At 45.5% G+C, this 18,149-nt stretch overlaps 1 protein-coding gene across 1 annotated transcript; it reads right to left on the bottom strand.

Moving 5' to 3' along the window:
• Nucleotides 1–5,395: 5,395 nt before the first annotated feature.
• On the bottom strand, nucleotides 5,396–6,352 carry LOC144266455 (olfactory receptor-like protein COR4). Its single transcript, XM_077819904.1, has one exon. It carries the CDS (start codon nucleotides 6,350–6,352, stop codon nucleotides 5,396–5,398), a length of 957 nt encoding a protein of 318 aa, XP_077676030.1.
• Nucleotides 6,353–18,149: the final 11,797 nt, after the last annotated feature.

Here is an 18,149-nt window from a genome sequence, read left to right as displayed (position 1 = left end):
ACACCCACATCTTGAATACTGTGTGCAGATGTGGTCGTCCCGTCTCAAAAAAAGATATATTGGAATTGGAAAAGATTCAGAAAAGGGCAACAAAAATGATTAGGGTTGTGGAATGGCTTCCATATAAGGAGAGATTAATAAGACTGGGGCTTTTCAGCTTAAAAAAGAGATAGCTAAGGGGAGAAATGATTGAGGTCTATAAAATCATGACTGGTGTAGAGAAAGTAGATAAAGAAGTGTTGTTTACTACTTCTCATAACACAAGAACTAGGGGTCACCAAATGAAAAGTATAGCCAGCAGGTTTAACACAAACAAAAGGAAGTATTTCTTCACATAATGCACAGTCAACCTGTGGAACTCCTTGCCAGAAGATGGTGTGAAAGGCAAGACTATTACAGGGTTCAAAAAAGAACTAGATACATTCATGGAGAATTGGTCCATCAATGGGTATTAGCCAGGCTGGGCAGGGATGGTGTCCCTAGCCTCTGTTTGCCAGCAGCTCGGAATGGGCGACAGGGGATGGATCACTTGATAATTACCTCTTCTGTTCATTCCCTCTGGGCACCTGGCGCTGGCTACTGTTGGAAGACAGGACACTGGGCTAGATGGTCTTTTAGTCTGACCCACTATGTCCATTCCTACGTTCTTATGTAATGATGTTAAACCTACTCAGGGCCTACTCAGCACAATATAGCCACAAAATGGTGCAGTCTGGCCACACCCTGTCACAGGTGGTCCCTGATTTTCTTCAAATGCTTTCACGTCTATCCACAGTTTTATTCCATAGCTTGTCTCTCTTCCTTTTAATGGTCATTTCTGAATCAGACAGTGGATTGTTTTCAAAGAAGCTGGCCTATGGAATCCTTCATGTCTCAGTCCAGAGTTTAGGATATTTACCACAGAGGAGGAAAGGAAGGGGCAGGACTTTGGGAATTCATATGAAACAAATTTCTTATTAATTCAACTCCCCTCCCTTCTATCTCCTTTTCATGCAAAAATGCCCTGCGCTATGAATGTTAGATGTAGTATCTACTAGAAAGGACAGAGACACACCACACAAAAGGTGTCCTGATGGCTCAGTTATAGGAATGTTCTTATTGAAAATGGTAACCATTTTCTACATCTGTTTGAGCCACATCACTGGACTCTTCCTGATGGGTGACATCTTATTCCTGCAGTAGTGAATGGGACAGCTCATGTGAATCAGCATTCACCAACATAAGTAAGGTATTTGCAATGTATCTAAAGCACATATATGGCTCCAGCTACTGCAACGATTGAGTATCTCACAACCTTTTAACGTATGTGTTCTCAGAATACCTCTGTGAAATAAGGAAGTGCTATTAACCCCATGTTACAGAATTTTAAATGAGGGGCTAAGTGACTTGTCCAAGGTCACACAGCAAATCTGTGGCAGAGATAGGAATTTAACTCGACTTCTAAATTCCAGGCTAGCACCCAGACTGCCGGCCCTTCCTTCCTGTTTGGCCTTTTGCTCTCAGTATTGATCAAAGTATTCATTCACCTGCTGCAACACTAGATATGCTCTTAGGTATAAACATAATGATGATAATCATATATATTGGGAATATGTAAATACCAGCATCTGAAGACATACCTTGAAAATCATTTGCAATGGGCATTATTAGCAGAGAAGTATAGTTTTGTGTCTGTAGAATTAAACTTTATGCTCCTTAACCCTTTTGCTGCTGTTCTTTGGGAACTCTCTTTTCTTGCAGCTAGTGAGACTGAGAGAGCCTTGCATTGTATCAGTGCATCTTGGCAAGACCCCCAGGTCCTGGTTCAGGATGGGAGGAAATATAGGCAGAGCTGACTCTTCCCAACAAGGAAGAGTTAAGTAGTGCATCAAATTCTATGCCTTGATCTGAAGTCAATGGAAAGCTGTCATTGAGTTCAGCACCTTTGGCTCAGGCTCTTATGCCATCGTTAAGCCAGTGAAGTCTATGAAGTTATTCCAGATTTATACGTGCCTTGTTAAGCGCAGGATTTCGCTCAGTGTTTCCACTTCCACACTGCTATGGGATGTGCGAATAGCTGCTGAAAGAAATGTCATATTCTGAACAGAGATAAGAGGGTTATTGTTCTGTATCATTATAGGTCAGAGATCAAGATGTGTTGGGAAGACATAAAGAGACTCAGATTCCTGGATTTTTTTAAAGTGACTTAAACATGCTGAAAGGAACAATACCTTCATCTACTTGAACTTCCTTTATAAGACAGGCACAAGTCCCTCACCCCTTAAGTTATCCATTGAGCCCATGAATTCTCTTCGAGCTATATTATATGATTTAGAAATATATATCGCCTTGATTTTAAGACATTACGTGCTGGAACATCCGCCACAGCAATAAGTAATTTCTTCCAATAATTAATTACCCTGAGGAAGAAAAGTTGCACCTCATACCTTGACTGAGTTTATTTAGCTTCCAGCCACTGAATTTTATGCCTCTGTCTGCAGAATTGAAGATCCTTACCCGATTGGAAATCTTTTTCCCACACAGACACATATATAGCATGCTTAGGGCACTTCTTGACCTTCCCTTGGATAAACTAAGTAATAAAAATAAGATATATCAGTAGAACTCTTATTTTCAGGGCCAGATCCTCATTTGCTGTCATTTGTGCAGCTCCTTTGACTTCAAGTGACTTCAATGAAAGTATACAACAACGTAGGGTCTGGAACTCAGTTCCTAAAACACAAGCCAATATTTGAGGTGTATAAGAAGAATTTTAACTGTCATCAGGAGAGCTGTGCAGAGGACAGTCATTGCCAGGGGATGTTGTGAAGGCCAAAAGTATAACTGGGTTTTTAAAAGAATTAGATAAGTTCTTGGAGGATCGGTCCATCAATTGCTATTAGCCAGGATTGTCAGGGACACAATCCCATGCTATAGATGTCCCTAAACTTCTGACTTACAGAAGCTGGGAGTGGATGACAGGGGATGGATCACTGGATAATTGCCCTGTTCTGTTCATTCTCGCTGAAACATCTGGCATTGGCCATTGTGGAAGACAGGTCACTTGGCTATATGGACCATTGGTCTGATGCCGTATGACTAGTCTTATGGTTCTATGTGATGGGCTGGGTGATGCTTTCTGTTAAGATGGCTGGTGCTGGTAGCTGGGTGTGGCTCTGTTCTTTGCCCCCTTCCTCTACCTGCACAGCTCTGGGATTCCGCTGCTTCTGTGGGCCATGCAGGAGGTTCCCCAGCCTTTAAAATTGCTCTGTCCCCAGCCCTGGGTCTGAGCTGTGTTTTGGGCTCAGATAAAACCAAACGGTGTATGGGTGAGGGCAGAAAGGGGGTGGCAGCAGACAGAGGTAGAAGGGAACAAATTACATGAAAAAGAGGAAATGTTTGACTGGGTGTCATGGGTCTGAAAGGCAGCGGGCCTAGGGGTTAGGCTGGGATTCCACAGATTAGTTCAATCTCTCCATTTCCTGAGGGGAGCTCTGCTGTGTCATACGTATGAAATCAAAGGATCTTAGCAGGAGCCTGGCAGGTGGTTGAAACTTGCCCGTAGTTCAATATTCTCACTTTTACAGTCGTGACTGGAGGTGCAAACCGAGACCAGAGCCCAATTGTGCTGAACACACACCCACACCAGAGTGACTCACTAGCTCTCTGAGGACATGTCTACACTGCAATGTAAGCCCTGGGCTAGTAGAACTCACATTTGCAGAGCCTGAGTTTGTTAACCTCTGGTTTGAGAATCTACACTCATTTGGAACCCCAGGTTAGGGATTGTTGTATCCTGGGTCCCAAACTGGGGCTCCAGCATCTACACGGCATTATGTGATCCCCATTTCAACCACCCATATCCCAGAGTTCCTAGCATGCTTCCAAAATGTGACCACTCTAGCTCTTTGTTCGTGGTGCAGTGTGGGAACACTTTATTGTCCAGAGGACAAAGAAACTCAGTCTTTGGGATATTTTTGGGTGACTCCCAGAGCAGGAGTCCAGAGGGGCTCCATCTACACTGCACACCACTAAAAAACATAAACCCTGGGTCTTAGCTTGACTCAGGCTCAGATCTTCTATCACTGTGGGTCCTCAGACCCGGTCTTTGAGCCCTTGGTTAGTGCAATTTATGTGGAGATGGAAGGGGGCTTGAGTTGACTTGAGCATGAGTTCAAACCCTGGGCTTACGTTGCAGTGTGGACTTACCCTGAGGTGACTGGTGCTTCAGGTATTCACTGTTGTAATTCGCTGTGCTGAAAAGTTTCAGAAATGGCCAGTGATTTTGGTGCCCAACTTCAGTCCCCTCGATCCCTCATTTCCAGAAATAAAAGATCGATCACTCCAGCTGAAGTCAAGGGGAGCTGCAAGTACTCAGCACTTAGGAAAATAGGGCCCAAGGTCTTTTACAATGAGATCCCAATAACGGTGGCATTCACCAACAATGACTATCCTTGAAAATGTGTCTGTAAAAGTTGTGAGTTTAGGAGTCGCATTTAAAGATCAGGTAGTTTAGGTGACCAAAGAGTTGTGTGCATGTGTGTGGGGTGGGGGTGGGGTGAATACTGACAAAATATTATATCTGAGTGAGCATTCATGACATTCTCCCTTTCAACAGACATAGTTTTCAATATAATTACACGCACACAAGTGTCTCCAGGAAAACAGATGAATTGGGCTGTGGATCTGATTGAAGCAAAATCACAAAATTTATTTCAACAAATATCTGTTAATGTTTTTGGAGTATCAAACCAGCCCTGGTTATTGCTCATGAATCCATTGTTGCAGTGTGAACTTTCCCTTTTATTCAGTAATTCTAAACAGTATTCGAATCACACTCTTACATTTTACACTGAAAAATCAATTTCAAAGTATTTTACTATCTGTACAGGGGAGCCAAACCATCATTTAATAACCGACATGGCCTTTTTATGCACATAAGGTGTCTACTCAGAAAAGCATCTCTGTCTGAGGCAGCACTTAAATACAAGTTCAACTTTAAACATATGGTTAGGTCCCATTGAAGTCAAAGGGAGACATACTTAAACATGTGCTTATGGACTTTCTGAATCAAAGCACATGGCCTAGTTTACACTAAGGGAACAGGTCAATCTAAGCTACATAATTTGAGTTCTGTTAGTAGTGTCACTCAAATAGACATAGCTTAGATCTACTTATTGCTGGGTCCACACTTCGCTGAGTCTACAGAAGAAACTCTCCTGTTGACTCCCCTTACTCATCTCATTCTGGTGGAGTACCAGAGTCAATGGGAAAGCAATCAGGGTCGATACAGGGAGTCTTCACTAGACCTGCTAAATTGTCCCCCAGTGCATCGATCGTTGCAGCATTGATCCACCCCATAGTGGAAACAAGCCCTATGTGTGCAGAGCGGCCGTTAAAGGATTTGGTTTTCCTATTAAGACACCTTTGGGGGAAAATGGGCCCTCAATTTTGTCTCTATTGCTCTCCTCAGGGCATCCATCACACCCTTGTTCCTCAAGCTGTAGACGAGGGGGTTCAGCATGGGGATCACCACCGTGTAGAACACGGAGGCCATTTTGTCTGTGTCCAGCGTGTAACTGGCGCTGGGTTGGAAGTACATGAAGAGAATTGTCCCATGGAACATGGAGACGGCCGTCAGGTGGGAGGTGCAGGCGGAGAAGGCTTTGCACCTGCTGTCGGTTGAGCGGATCTGCAGCACAGTTGCAATAATTAAGATGTATGAGATGAGGATGGTCCCAATGCTGATCACCTCTATCAGACTGCCAAAGAGGAAAACAAGTAGCTCGTTGACATAGGTGCCAGAAGAGGAGAGCTTTAGAAGTGGGTTGATATCACAGAAAAAATGATTCAGGAGATTGGAGTGGCAGTAGGACAATCTTAGCAAACCGCTCGCGTGTATCACAGAGGTCAGGAAGGCCCATAGATATGAACCAGCTGCCAGCCATAGGCAGTGCTTTGGTGATATGATGACTGTGTACAGCAGCAGGTTACAGATGGCTACATAACGGTCGTACGCCATTACTGCCAGCAGAAGGCACTCAGAGATGAGAAACAATATGAAGCTAAAACATTGGATGATGCAAGCTGTGTAGGAAATAGCTTTCCTCTCTGCTAAGAAGCTCATCAGCATCTTGGGAGCGATGACTGTGGAGTAACAGGCATCCATGAGGGACAAATTCTTGAGGAAGAAGTACATGGGGGTGTGAAGTCGGGGGTTGATCCTGATTAAAACCATCATCCCCAGATTACACACCAGGGTGATACCATAGATCACTAGGAACACTGCGAAGAGGGGGACCTGCAGCTCCGGACGGTCTGTCAGTCCTGTGAGAATGAACTCGGTCACTGCCGAAGAATTTCCTCCAGCCATCCATTCAGCCTTGGGTGCTCGCTGCGGGATCAACCATAAAGAAAGGCATTAGTTCTTATGCAAATGGTGTATGCTAATATAAATAACTGTAGTCATATGCACAGAGATCCTTTGAGTCATGGAATGGAACCTATAACAACTGATGGGAAAACCCAGATCTCCTTCACTTCTTCTGAGGGAAAAAAAATTCCTTTATCTCTAGGAAAGTGCATTACCGTGCCATTTAGTCTGATTTACACATTTTGACCCTGATTCGGCTCATATTTTAATTTCACTGATCAGTGTAGACTTAGGATCCGTGGATCTCCATTATACCTGGGAACAATAACATGGGTAGGAGGAAGACACAGTTTGCATCACACTGTCTGGTTATTGGGTGACAGTTTCCAGCACCTAAATTTTCCTTCCTGTTTTTAAATCATTGGCGACCAGGCAGTACACAGGATACACATACATTCATTGAGGAAATAGTTCAAAAATGGAGCTTCTAAATGTATCCCTTCTGGACACTACAGCCATGCTGACTAAGTCCTGCAGCTTCTTGTTCTTTGGCTGCTGAAAAATTACCACTCATAGACTTCTAATGATCAGACTAAAAGTGTGTAGCCAGGGGTGAATATTTGTGAGAAAATTAACCACAGTGAACATATTTTCAGAAACATATATTTATAATGATAAGAAAAAATATTGTCAGAATAGATTTACCTTTTAACCTGTCTTTATAGAGATAAGAATAACAATATTCTATTATGAATAGTGAGTTGGGATCAAACTGCCTGTAAACCTGTTTCAGCCTATGTCAATATCCTCACTGCACCTCTTTCCTCACCCCGTGTCACAGTAGTGATTGCCAAATCATATAATCGTTAATTGTATTTAGCTCATGTCGCACAGTCCAGTTTGTGAAATTATGAGAATGTCATGGGTCTCATTCATAACACCCCTGGCAAGGTAAAAGGTAGAGAACATCTAGTGATCAGCAGGTATTTATGTGTGGTATGTTTACTGTGGCCAAAGACAAAGAAAAAGTGCATGTGTGTGTGTGTGTGTGTGTGTGTGTACATATTCATACGCATGCCGTACATACACACACGTGTCATTTATTTCTTTACCCACTCTTTGGTTTTGGCCAAATAGCATGACAGTCAGTCGGCATTCAGACAAATATTACAAATAAAATGATTATTTAACTTCAAAAGCAGCTTGGTTAATGTGCAGTTCTACAGAAGGTACCAAGGAAGAAGGACTTGACTTTTTTCATGAAATGTGTCCAAGCAAAGAACAATAGGTCATTTAAGCCTTAATCCTGTGTGGATCTTCCCTCAGTCCAGCAGAACATTTAGGCAGCTGCATTATCTTTTCATACAATCATAGAAACGTAGGGCCTGAAGAGGTCATCTACCCCATCCCCTACCACTTCTAAACCTTTCATCATTTTTGTTGCTGTCCTCTGAGCTGTCTCCAATCTATCTCCATCTTTCATGTAGTGGAGCATCCAGAATTTTAAGCATGTTGATTTCAATGGGGCTTCTTACATTCTTAAAGTTGCTTCAAGTTAAGCATGTGCTTATATGTTTCTTCGGATTGGGGGTAGCATGCTCAGTACCTTGCTGGTTTGAGCTTGTATTATGGGTGAGCTGAGAAGTTGGGAAATGTCTGTAGATCCTAGGAGTGCTGTTAAGCAGAACTACAAAGAAACTGGAGGGATTTGACAGCTTTATATAGCATAGTGCATGGATCCGGATGCTTAAGGGATACTAACATTATGCTTCAGGGCTTAAATGAATCTCTAACTATTAGAGTTCAGGGCGAGATGCGGGGAAGGGCTGATTATTCCACGTCTCACTATTAAAGGTCATTAAACTTTCTTTTGAAACATCTAGTAGTAGCCACTATCAGAGACAAGACACTAGATGGAGTTCAGGTCTGATCCAATCTGGCAATTACTGTGTGTTTATTCAGTGTTTCATAAAAAGACCGGTGAAGCCAAATGCCCCTGCAGACCAAATTCCTTCTCAAGAGAGACTCTGAACCAGAGATCAGAGAGCTTAATAGAAATTTCCTATAATGTTACTATTTCCTACCCCTACTTTTAAAGGAAGAGCAGGATTGATGCTAAAAGAGCTCTCCTGCCTGTTCACATAGCTCAGATCTATCTATATATCTGCAAGCAAAAAGTTCTTTCAAAACAGGCTGTTGAATTCCCCTTTATATAATTGAAGGAAAGATGGAGTTAAAAACATCAGGGAAAAGAGGAATGTAAACACATTCTACATAATGCTCAGTAGAGCAACTGAGCTGGCCATATCACTGAAAGCCCATTCAATTCACGGAAATGATTTATTTTCATTGGACTCAGCTCACCACAACCAAACCTCCACACAGCAGTCAGAGAAAGAGCTGAGCCTTACACTGTGCCTTGAAAATGCACAGTTTTGACCTGTGTACCCAGGGAAATGACCTCCAGGTTTAGAAGAGTCCCCAGTGAGAATGCTCGACCATCACTCCCCACATATTTAATCTTGGTCTCACTGAAGTCTATGGCAAAATTCCCATTAGTTTCAGTGACCCAGGATTTCTTCTTAGGTGTAATATCCCCTCAATTTAGTGGATAGCTGCACTGGGCAATATCTGTGCTTGGGCTGAGTTTCTCATGACAGAGAACATGTCAATAATCCACTCAGAAAGTCACCCAAGGTATGGACTACAAGAGAGAAGTCATGTGAAAGACTCAGAACAATCTCCTTTCTTTTCCCACATCTTCTGATGTCCTCACCAGAGAGCAGTGCCCCTTCAAGACTATAATTTTATCCTGAAAGAAAAATATGGCTGCATTTCAGATTCCAATAATCAACAAGTTGACTTCAGTAAATTTCTGTCTTGGGCAAGGAGACCTGAAAAGAGTTATTTCCTGTTGTAAAAACAAAAGGAGATTTCAGTTCTATTGTAATGGTAATAATGTTCACTCCTACCTTCTGAGAGAGATTCTCTTTCTTGATTTCAAAGTATAGGATGGAAGTATGTTTTAATGTTTTGCATAGCATCGTTTTGAGAGAGAATCCCTGTTGCACATTTTAGCTCTGATCATCAAGACAAGCATGGGCAGACTCATTAAAATATACCATATTTCTCTTGGGGACAGGGGATAATCACATGTAGATGCATTATCTTTAAAAGTTTTGCAAAGGTTTCTGCCACTGAGGAGATATGGGCTCTGTGGCTGATGTAGAACCCATCCCTTTGCTCCCTGACCCAGCGCCTGTCATACGAGGTAGGTTGGAGCAATCCAGCGGAAGGTCAAGGTATGGCCAGCCTTGCATTATTATGTGTTTATACTGTACTAGTCCTGAGTAGGTTTAACATCATTCTCAACATTGATTTCCAAGGGGCTGTAACAGTGTGGCGGAGAGCATGACTTGTTCCCCGGTATGCAGCAAGCCTGCTCCAACAATGGTACCTGCCATGTTCCATCCTCTTTGCCGGCCCAGGGTGCCACATGCAACGTATGATGCTGGTTTTCCAATGTATTTGAACTCTGGGAGCATGACCTTGTGCCCGTGGAACTTTGCAGCCTAATTAAATGTGACTTATGTATGGTTCTGAACAACCGCCTTCCGACCAGGTTGGAGTTTAGAACTTGAAACATCAGGTGCATTTGTGCTGGTGGGTGCACAAATTCAGGGTTCCCATTTGGCCCTGTTGTAGAGGAGTCTCCTACCAAACCCCACTCCTCCCCTGCTCATGACCTCCTCCCAAGCATCCCCTAAAGGCCTGTGTCTATCTGTAGCACCCTGCAATCCATCTCTCCCTCCTCCAGACTCCACAGCTGCACTCACAACAGATCAGTCTCACTGGCCCTTCCAGCCAGGTTTTATTTATTTTCCAAGAGACAACGATCCAAAAGGAGAAGAACAGCATAAGGCAATTTTGCTGCTAGCCTTAATCTCTGCTCTCGGGGTCTTTCCTCCAAGGTTATTGCCAGACTCTGTCTCTAGCCCTCCTTGCTGCTCCTTCCTTTCTCTGCAGCTCCTGCAACTCTCTCAGCCACTTCCTCTTCTGCTCCCAGATGTTCAGTAAGAGAATCAGCTGATCTGTGTTCAGGTGAGCCTTCTTAGCAGCTAGGATTGGCTGAGCTAAGAGCTTCCAGTCCTTAAAATGCGAAATCACCCCAGTTCAGGGCTATTTACAGAGACAGGCCATAATCAGCAATCTTGTCCTTTTCTACATCACCTCCCTCCCTTTCTGCTTTACCAGTACGGCTAGCACCAATACCATGGATGTTTCTTTCTCCCATTCCATTCTTCGTCTGTTTCCATATTGTTCCCTCGGCATGGAACATCCTCACCACACAACTTCCCCAATGCACCACCCTTTCTTTACTAATAAATAATAATAATTAAGTACAAATGATTTCAAAAGAAAGAGAGAAATAGAATTTCCCAGTCCTTACACATGCTGGTTTCTCTGTATGTGTCCATCCTCCTTAGATCATAAGGTCTTTGTATTAGGGAGTATCTTTAGTTTTTCTGTCTTGTAAAGTACACACTATTAACACTAAACAGACAAATAATTGATATGTCCCAAACAAAAAAATACCCTTTGTCATAAAGGTTGGTCTCATCAGTATTGTAAGCCTTAAAAAATAGAAAATACACAAAGGATTAAAAGGTTTCAAAGTCAAGCACTTTCAAGTTAGTAAATACCAGAATGAGCATTGCCCACTCAACATTAACTCTGCAATAAATGAGGCAGGAATCCTACAGACAACAGACTCCTGCAATACACAGCCCCAGAGCAGAAAATCTTCTGCACTGAATAAGGCAGGGGTCCTGACGGGAAAAAAATAACATGGGATCATGTAATTAAAATCTGCATCATCACACAATGGAACAAGACGACTGAATTAAGGGTGCCAGGGCAACAGTTATTTGGACATTTACTAACTTGAGAATGCTAAAAGTTGTAACCTTTTAATCCTTTTCAAAATCTTGATTTTGTATTTCCTAATTATTTGACGGCTTAATTTATTGATGAGAGCTAACCTAGAAACATTAAATGAAGGGCTTTTGGTTTGTTAATTTCCTTAGTTTTTTTAATAGAAAGAAAAACTATTATATAAGTGCTGTTTAACCAATGAACTCTTAATCATCTGTTGTTTTCAGAATATATTTTATTGCCATTCTTATCTTTGTGAAGCTCCCTTTTCACCACTCAGTGCTGTGCTGAACACAGTATTGAAAATAATTAAATTAAACAGTATTAAAACAAAACTCACTTTATGCAACTTGAGTTTCAGTGAAAGTTCTCAGCTCCAATCCTCAATTTGTAAGAAGCAGATAAACAATATCCAAGAAAAAGAGCTGGATCTTTGCATATCACTTTCACCTCGCCCTTACTAAGGAAAGTAACACACACTGGCCCTTTGAGAAGAAACAGTGTACCGTACCACAGTACAAACCCAAATGAGCCCAGCAGGCAGCTGTCCTGCTTATCCAAATCTGGTCCTGTTTCATTACAAACTTCCTTTCTGTGATGATGTTCTGGTCATAAGGGGAGAAGCAGTTGTCAAAGGTAGCTGTTGCCATGGCAGCCAGGGGGCTAGTCATTCTCCCCAGGTATGACAAGGAGCTGGAGGCAGGGAGTGCTGAGTGGTGGATTATCTCTGATGTCACAATGCTACTGCTCAGGCAGCACCAGTGGGCAGCAAATGTGCAGTGTGTGTGTGGGTGTGTGTTTGGAAATAGGCTATCCCAGTGCTCCTGATTCCCCAAATTTCCTAAAGAAACCAACAACATAACACCGAATGCACACTAGTGATTGTTCCAAACACATACTAATTAGTAGCTGAAATTTGATTCAAATTCCCCATGGTGTGTTTAGAACTCAGTGTTCCAAAACAAGGAGAGACCTTGTAAAACAGAAAATTTGGATGCTCTGGTGTATTTGTGGTTGTGTTAAAATTGAATACTGCGACTTTAAATTTTGGGCACGGTTCCTGGATCTACTTGCATGCTAGACAGCTCAGTGGGGGCTTAGCAGCAGTCAGACAGCAGGTGCCCAGTGAATTGTGCCTCTCTGTTATAGGCAGTAGCTTACATTCTCTCCCTCTGATTTTGGGGTTCTTATGTGTTATTTTTCTTGCTGGAAGTTTGCAATGTCTTGCAAACTTCTCTGCTTGTGTGCCACAAAACCTAAAAGACACAATCTCATTAAAAAATGAAATAAAATTCTGCAGCCAAAAGTCCTAACTTCCCCCATACTAATTTCCCCCTACTCTTACTCACACCTTCTTATCAACTGTTTGAAATGGGCCACCCTCATTACCACAACAAAAGTGATTTTTCCTTCCTTGGTATCCTACTCTTAATTCAATTGTCTCGTTAGACTGACCTCCCACTTGGTAAGGCAACACCCATCGTTTCATGTGCTGTGTATTTATACCTGCTACTGTATTTTCCACTCCATGCATCTGATGAAGTGGGTTTTAGTCCATGAAAGCTTATGCCCAAATAAACTTGTTAGTCTCTAAGGTGCCACAAGGACTCCTCATTGTTTTTGCTGATACAGACTAACATGGCCACCACTCTGAAAAAAATTGAAAGTTTTCCAGGAGAACATTTCTTTTTCAGCTGGGAAATGTTGATTCCTTGAAATTGACACATTCCTTGGGAACACGTCCATCTCAATGACATTTCGTTTGGTGGGGGTCCCGACCAAAATGGGATTGTGGGGGAGTTCAGAGGTTGTTGTAGGGTGGTCACAGCATTGCCACGCTCACTTCTGTGCTGCCTTCAGACCTGGGCTCTGAGGGCAGCAGCCAAGAATCTTTCTGAAGTTAGAGGAGGTTCTAAGATGTGTGAGTGGATCCCTCCTTCTGAGAGCACCTCAGCTGGGGGCTCGTACTTACTAGTCCCCTGGCAAATTAAGACAAGGGCCAATTTGGTGGCATCCTTAAAAATGGACCCTGAGCCCCAGAAGGAAGTGCAAGGGAAGCCCTGAGCCCCAGCTGCAGGTGCCGGGCAGAAGTCCTGAGCCCAGGCACCCAGAGTGCCAGCAGGAGTAGGTCGGGGCATGAAAATCCTGAGTTCAGCATCCCAGCCCTAGCTGCAAGCACAGGGGTCAGAAACCCTGAGACCAGGCACCCAGAGATGTGGCCGGAGCAGAAGTTGCCAAGGCCAAACCCCTGAGCCCAACGCAGGGCTGATGCAGTACACTCTCTTCTGCATGCCTCTGGTGCGTCTGATATCCCCAGCCCAGCAGACAAACAGCTAGGAGGACCCTATTGGGTTCTCCTGGCTGGGGAATTCCAGAAGGATGGGAAGATCGGATTTCACGGGGCAGGGCTACTTGGATCTAGCCAAGAAAGGCACAATAGGAACCAACGGCTGTCAGTTGAAGCCAGAGAAATTCAGATGAGACGTAAGGCACACATTTTTGACAGTGAGGGAGACTAAACGCTGGAACAAATTAACCAGGGAAGAGGTGGATTCTCTGTTTCCTGGTATCCTCATATCACAACTGGTTATCATTCTGGAAGGTGCCATGGCACCTTTTCGTTAATTACAAGCAATTGGGCTTAATATGGTGGCAAACATGTGAAATTTCATAGCCAGTGAAATAGAGGCCAGATTAGGAGATCAAATAGTTTTCCAATCTATGTCTGTATGGAAAACCCAGTGTGGGGTGAAGAATAGCCTCTGCTGTTTTACTGGGTGGCCTGCTTGCTCCTCAGAATCAATAATGAGCAAGTGGGGTGATCCAGGGTGCAGCTCAAACATCCAACCAGGCAGGTCAGGGGCAGACATCAGGCCTGCAAGGGAAAGGTGAGTGTGGCAGTGACTTCACAAAGGCCTTTGGCAGGAACTCAGCCTATTGGGCAAAGATGATGAAACGGGTGTGACCCCACAGTGCTCCCTTGACAACAGCCCGGCAGGACAGGGATGCGGGGCAGGGGGAACCTCGGAGATCCCTGTAGCCTTGCTGCAGCAAGCCTCCATCTCGCTGTCTCTCGGTGGGGACCAAGAGACGGTTGGTGTGGAGGAGATTCTCTGGGATTGTTTTCATTACTGTGTTGATTGTGTGGAAAGAAATCATCATCTGTGTAGAAGGTAAGAAAAAATATAGGCTTTAAGTAGGAGATGGGGGACTCTATCCTAGCAGATTCAAAGGCATCCCCACCCCCCCAGTGAAAAAGGTTTTCCTAATATCCAAGCCTTTCAAACTGCAACATGAGATGATTCCTCCTTATTCTGTCATCTGCCAGCTCTACGAATTTCATGAGAATCAATCTTTCATTAGGAAAATAATTGAAAAATACAAATACAAAAAACTTGGAGTGAAATCAGTCCATCCTGGTCTTTAGTATCTCAGGGTGTGGGCCTTTGAGGCCAGACTGAGACCCTCATTGGCAAGGGACACCCAGGAAGCCAGTAAAAAAATTCCAGTCCTCTTAGCAATCAAGCCTCCATAATCCAAGGAACACCTGAGGGCTGCGGGAGACAGAGGGGTGCTGAGAATGTCTAACTCATGATTGCAGATACAGAGATGTGTTATTGGCTTTGGATGGGGGACAAGTATCAAATCCACCTAGCTTCTTGCCCCAAACAACCATCACTCATTGTCCTTTCGAGCACAAGGGCTCTAACACGCCTGACGTGCTCAAATCTCTTGCCTGCTAAGACTTAGAGAATTTTCTCCATCCCCATGATACAGAGGGAGAGTGAAAAGAAGTGGCTTCTCTTTGGTCACACACCAAGGTCATGCTGGAGCTAAAAAAGGAAGCATAAAAAAAAGTTGAATCAAAATGTTTTGAATTTAAAAGGGATTTTTTAAACAAAGGAAATTTGAAGTGTGGTTAGTGAACTGAAATGATAAGTTCTGGTCTCCACATGTTTCTAGATTTATGAACCAGTAGATCCATCCCCTCACATGTAGTTTTTATCCATAGATTGAGGGAGGAAAACAAGTTTGCCTGTATTGTGAACTCCCATTCCTGAATTTCAACGAACTAGTCATTCAACTGAACTCTTTGAACAAACTGAAATAAACTGCACCTTCCAAGGAAGCTACTGCTGTCCAAAGCTGGGTTAGCGTTTCAGCTAACTTTGCTTCCAGGGCCTTAGCTATCACGTCAGTGGTGTGACTTTCTCAAAAACTTGGCAGTGAACATGTTCCAATGAAATAATTTAAAAAGAAGAGGAAAAAATAACATTAAGAGATTGTCATAAATTTCTCCCTTAATTTAAAAGCGAGGATTTTTTTTGTCAAGCTGGGCCTTACAAATCTCTAAGGATGAAGATTCCACCTCCTCCATAGTTAACACTCAGAGCCAGGGAGACTGGGAATCGAGTTCCGCTGGCACGTCCCAGCCCTGGAAGGGAGTGTTCCTCTCGTGGTTAGAGCGGGAGCCTGGACAAAGGACTCCTGGGCTCTATCCCTGACTCCCAGTGTGACCCTGAGGCAGTGGCTTCTCCTGACAAGGCCTCTGTTTCCATCAGTGGGGCTGGGGACACTCCGCTACAGCCCATGGGTCATCACGCTTCAGGAATGTGTGTGAGGTATGAGGAGAACTGGAGATGGGAGGTGTGCGGCTGGTTGTAGGTCAGTGTTGTGAACCCCGGTTGCTAGCCTGGGTGTATCCATCCCCTGGCAATAAAACATCATCTTGTTTTCACAGCCACTTTTGATCTCCAGGCTTCTACCCCCTGCTCTGCTGGCAGGGCATTGGGCAGCACCCTATCCAGCCCACCTGGCTGCCGGAGATCGAGGAGGAGGGCAAGAGACTAAGCATTGGTGAGTATCTGCCACCCAGAGCTTTTCCATCTAGAGCAAGGGAGTGGAGTTCTCCAGAGCCATCCCCAGTATGGTGGGAATGGCCCAGCAAGAGGGCTCCCAGCCCTTCCCTTGCAGGAGATTGTTCCCCACGTCGAGAGTCTTTGGGGAGAGCAGAACCTGCAGGGTGCTGAACACCCACAACTTCAGTCAGTGAAATCAGTGGGAACTGAGGGCGACTCCTGCCTCATAGGATGGGCATCTTGAGAACTTTCACTGGAGACTATCTGGGTGCTGCTCTTTCTCTGGCCTGGGAGGGAGCGGGGACTGCTGGGGTGGAGGGAGCTGCTTCTCCAAACTAACGGAGAGCCCCACTGCTCTGAAAGAACGAGACTCTCCCGATGTCACAGGGCCCCAGGGGTGAGGGGGAACATCGGGAGCAGCCTGTGCTGTGAGCTGCTGCCAGTGGGTGTGGACGGCAGCCCCCATGCCCTGCGGTGGGATGTATGGTGAGGAGAAATTGCCTCAGCAATCGGAGGTTGGCAGGGTGCAGGTAGGCACGTTAATGAGCGTCTGCCTTGAGCCCAGACTCATGGCTGCTCCTCACTCATTCCCAGGATGCAGCGGCTGAAGGGGATGCTGAGGAGAAAGGCCGGGCTGGTGGCTCCGAAGCCGGTAGGGAGCAGCCGCCGGCTTGCCCAGGAGGAGAGTTGCCCCTCTGTCCCCACAGGTGGGGAAGAGGCCAGTGGCCAGGCGAGGAGGAGGAGCTCCCTGGCTTTCTGGAGGAGGAAGAAGACACCACCTCCCTTACCATACCCTGAGGCATCTTCTGGTCCCAAATGGAGGTGGCCCAGGGTGATGCTCTGCGGGAAGGACCCAGGAGTGGGCGGGAGCCAGGCAAGGCAGCTCTGTGGCTTCCTTTACAGGAAGCAGAGGAGCCAGGAGCCGCACCCCAGTGCCCAGCCTGAGCCATCCACCAGCCTGGCCACTGAGGAGCCCCCAGCCAGCCCAGAGCAGGAGCTGGGCGACTCTGGCATGGGGACCAGTAGCTCTGCCTACTCCTGAGGGGACAGCAGACCCTCCATGTGGTCTGACAGCCCTGAGGCTCAAGGCTCCCTCTTTGCAGGTGAGGGGACACCCAGGGGACAGGGGGGAGGACAGGGTGGTGGGGGACTAGTAATACCCTGTGCCCATTGGCTCACCAAGGTGCCAGGACTGAGCCACAGGAGCCCCACTGACCCCAGTGGGAGTGGCCCAGCCACACCCTGTGGCAGGGGATGCTGGGCAGTGTCAGCGGAGCTCCAGCCTCCCCTGATGATGTTGGGATGGGGGGCTGATGGCCACGGGGCTCTGAGGCTGATGGGGCTGAGGGCATCTCTGGGAGGGGCAGGGTGGGGCCCTCGATGGCGTGGGGTTCCTTGAAGAGAAGGGGGAACATTGAGCCATTTCTCTACCCTGCATGCCCACAGCATCAGCACAAATGACCCTTTCTCCTTCTCTCCCTTGTGCAGAGACCCTCAGTGCCCAGCTGGAGGAGGTGGAGATGAGGAGAAGGAAGATGTGTCCCCTGAACAAGATACCATCAGGGTCATCCAGCAGCACCTCCAGGACAGAGCTGAGGTAGAAAAATCTTGAAGCTGTGCTCCCCCCGAGTCTGTCTTTCCCCTTGTTCCATCCCCACCCACACTGGGGGGTCTTGTCCCAGATAATCCGTGACCCTCAATGGGGGGAACTTCTCCCCTGTTATCTGGTACCCCAAAGTGGGGGTGTTTGTCTCTCACAGGCCAAGGTGTCCGCTCCCCACAGACACTGACCCAGTTACAACCCCATCTGTGCAGGGCGACACTGGTTTGGGGAAGCAGGGCGGCTTTCCCTTTCCAACTCCATGGGGTTCCTGAGCCAGGAGGACAGGGACAAAAAGCTCCACTTCCTCTATGCTGTCCCACATCTGTGCTTCTTGGCACAGAAGCAGGGGCGGGTCACTCTGGAGCCACAGTTCTCCAAAGCTGCCCTCGTGGAGAGCATT

The sequence above is a fragment of the Eretmochelys imbricata genome, chromosome 6 (assembly GCF_965152235.1).
Source record: "Eretmochelys imbricata isolate rEreImb1 chromosome 6, rEreImb1.hap1, whole genome shotgun sequence".
Lineage (NCBI taxonomy): Eukaryota > Metazoa > Chordata > Testudines > Cheloniidae > Eretmochelys > Eretmochelys imbricata.
The sequence above is the reverse complement of the archived record's forward strand: the minus strand, read 5'-3'. Positions and strand labels throughout refer to the sequence as shown.

Excerpts from the sequence above, each read along its gene's own strand:
- LOC144266455 (XM_077819904.1), bottom strand. The coding sequence starts at position 6,352 with ATGGCTGGAGGAAATTCTTCGGCAGTGACCGAGTTCATTCTCACAGGA.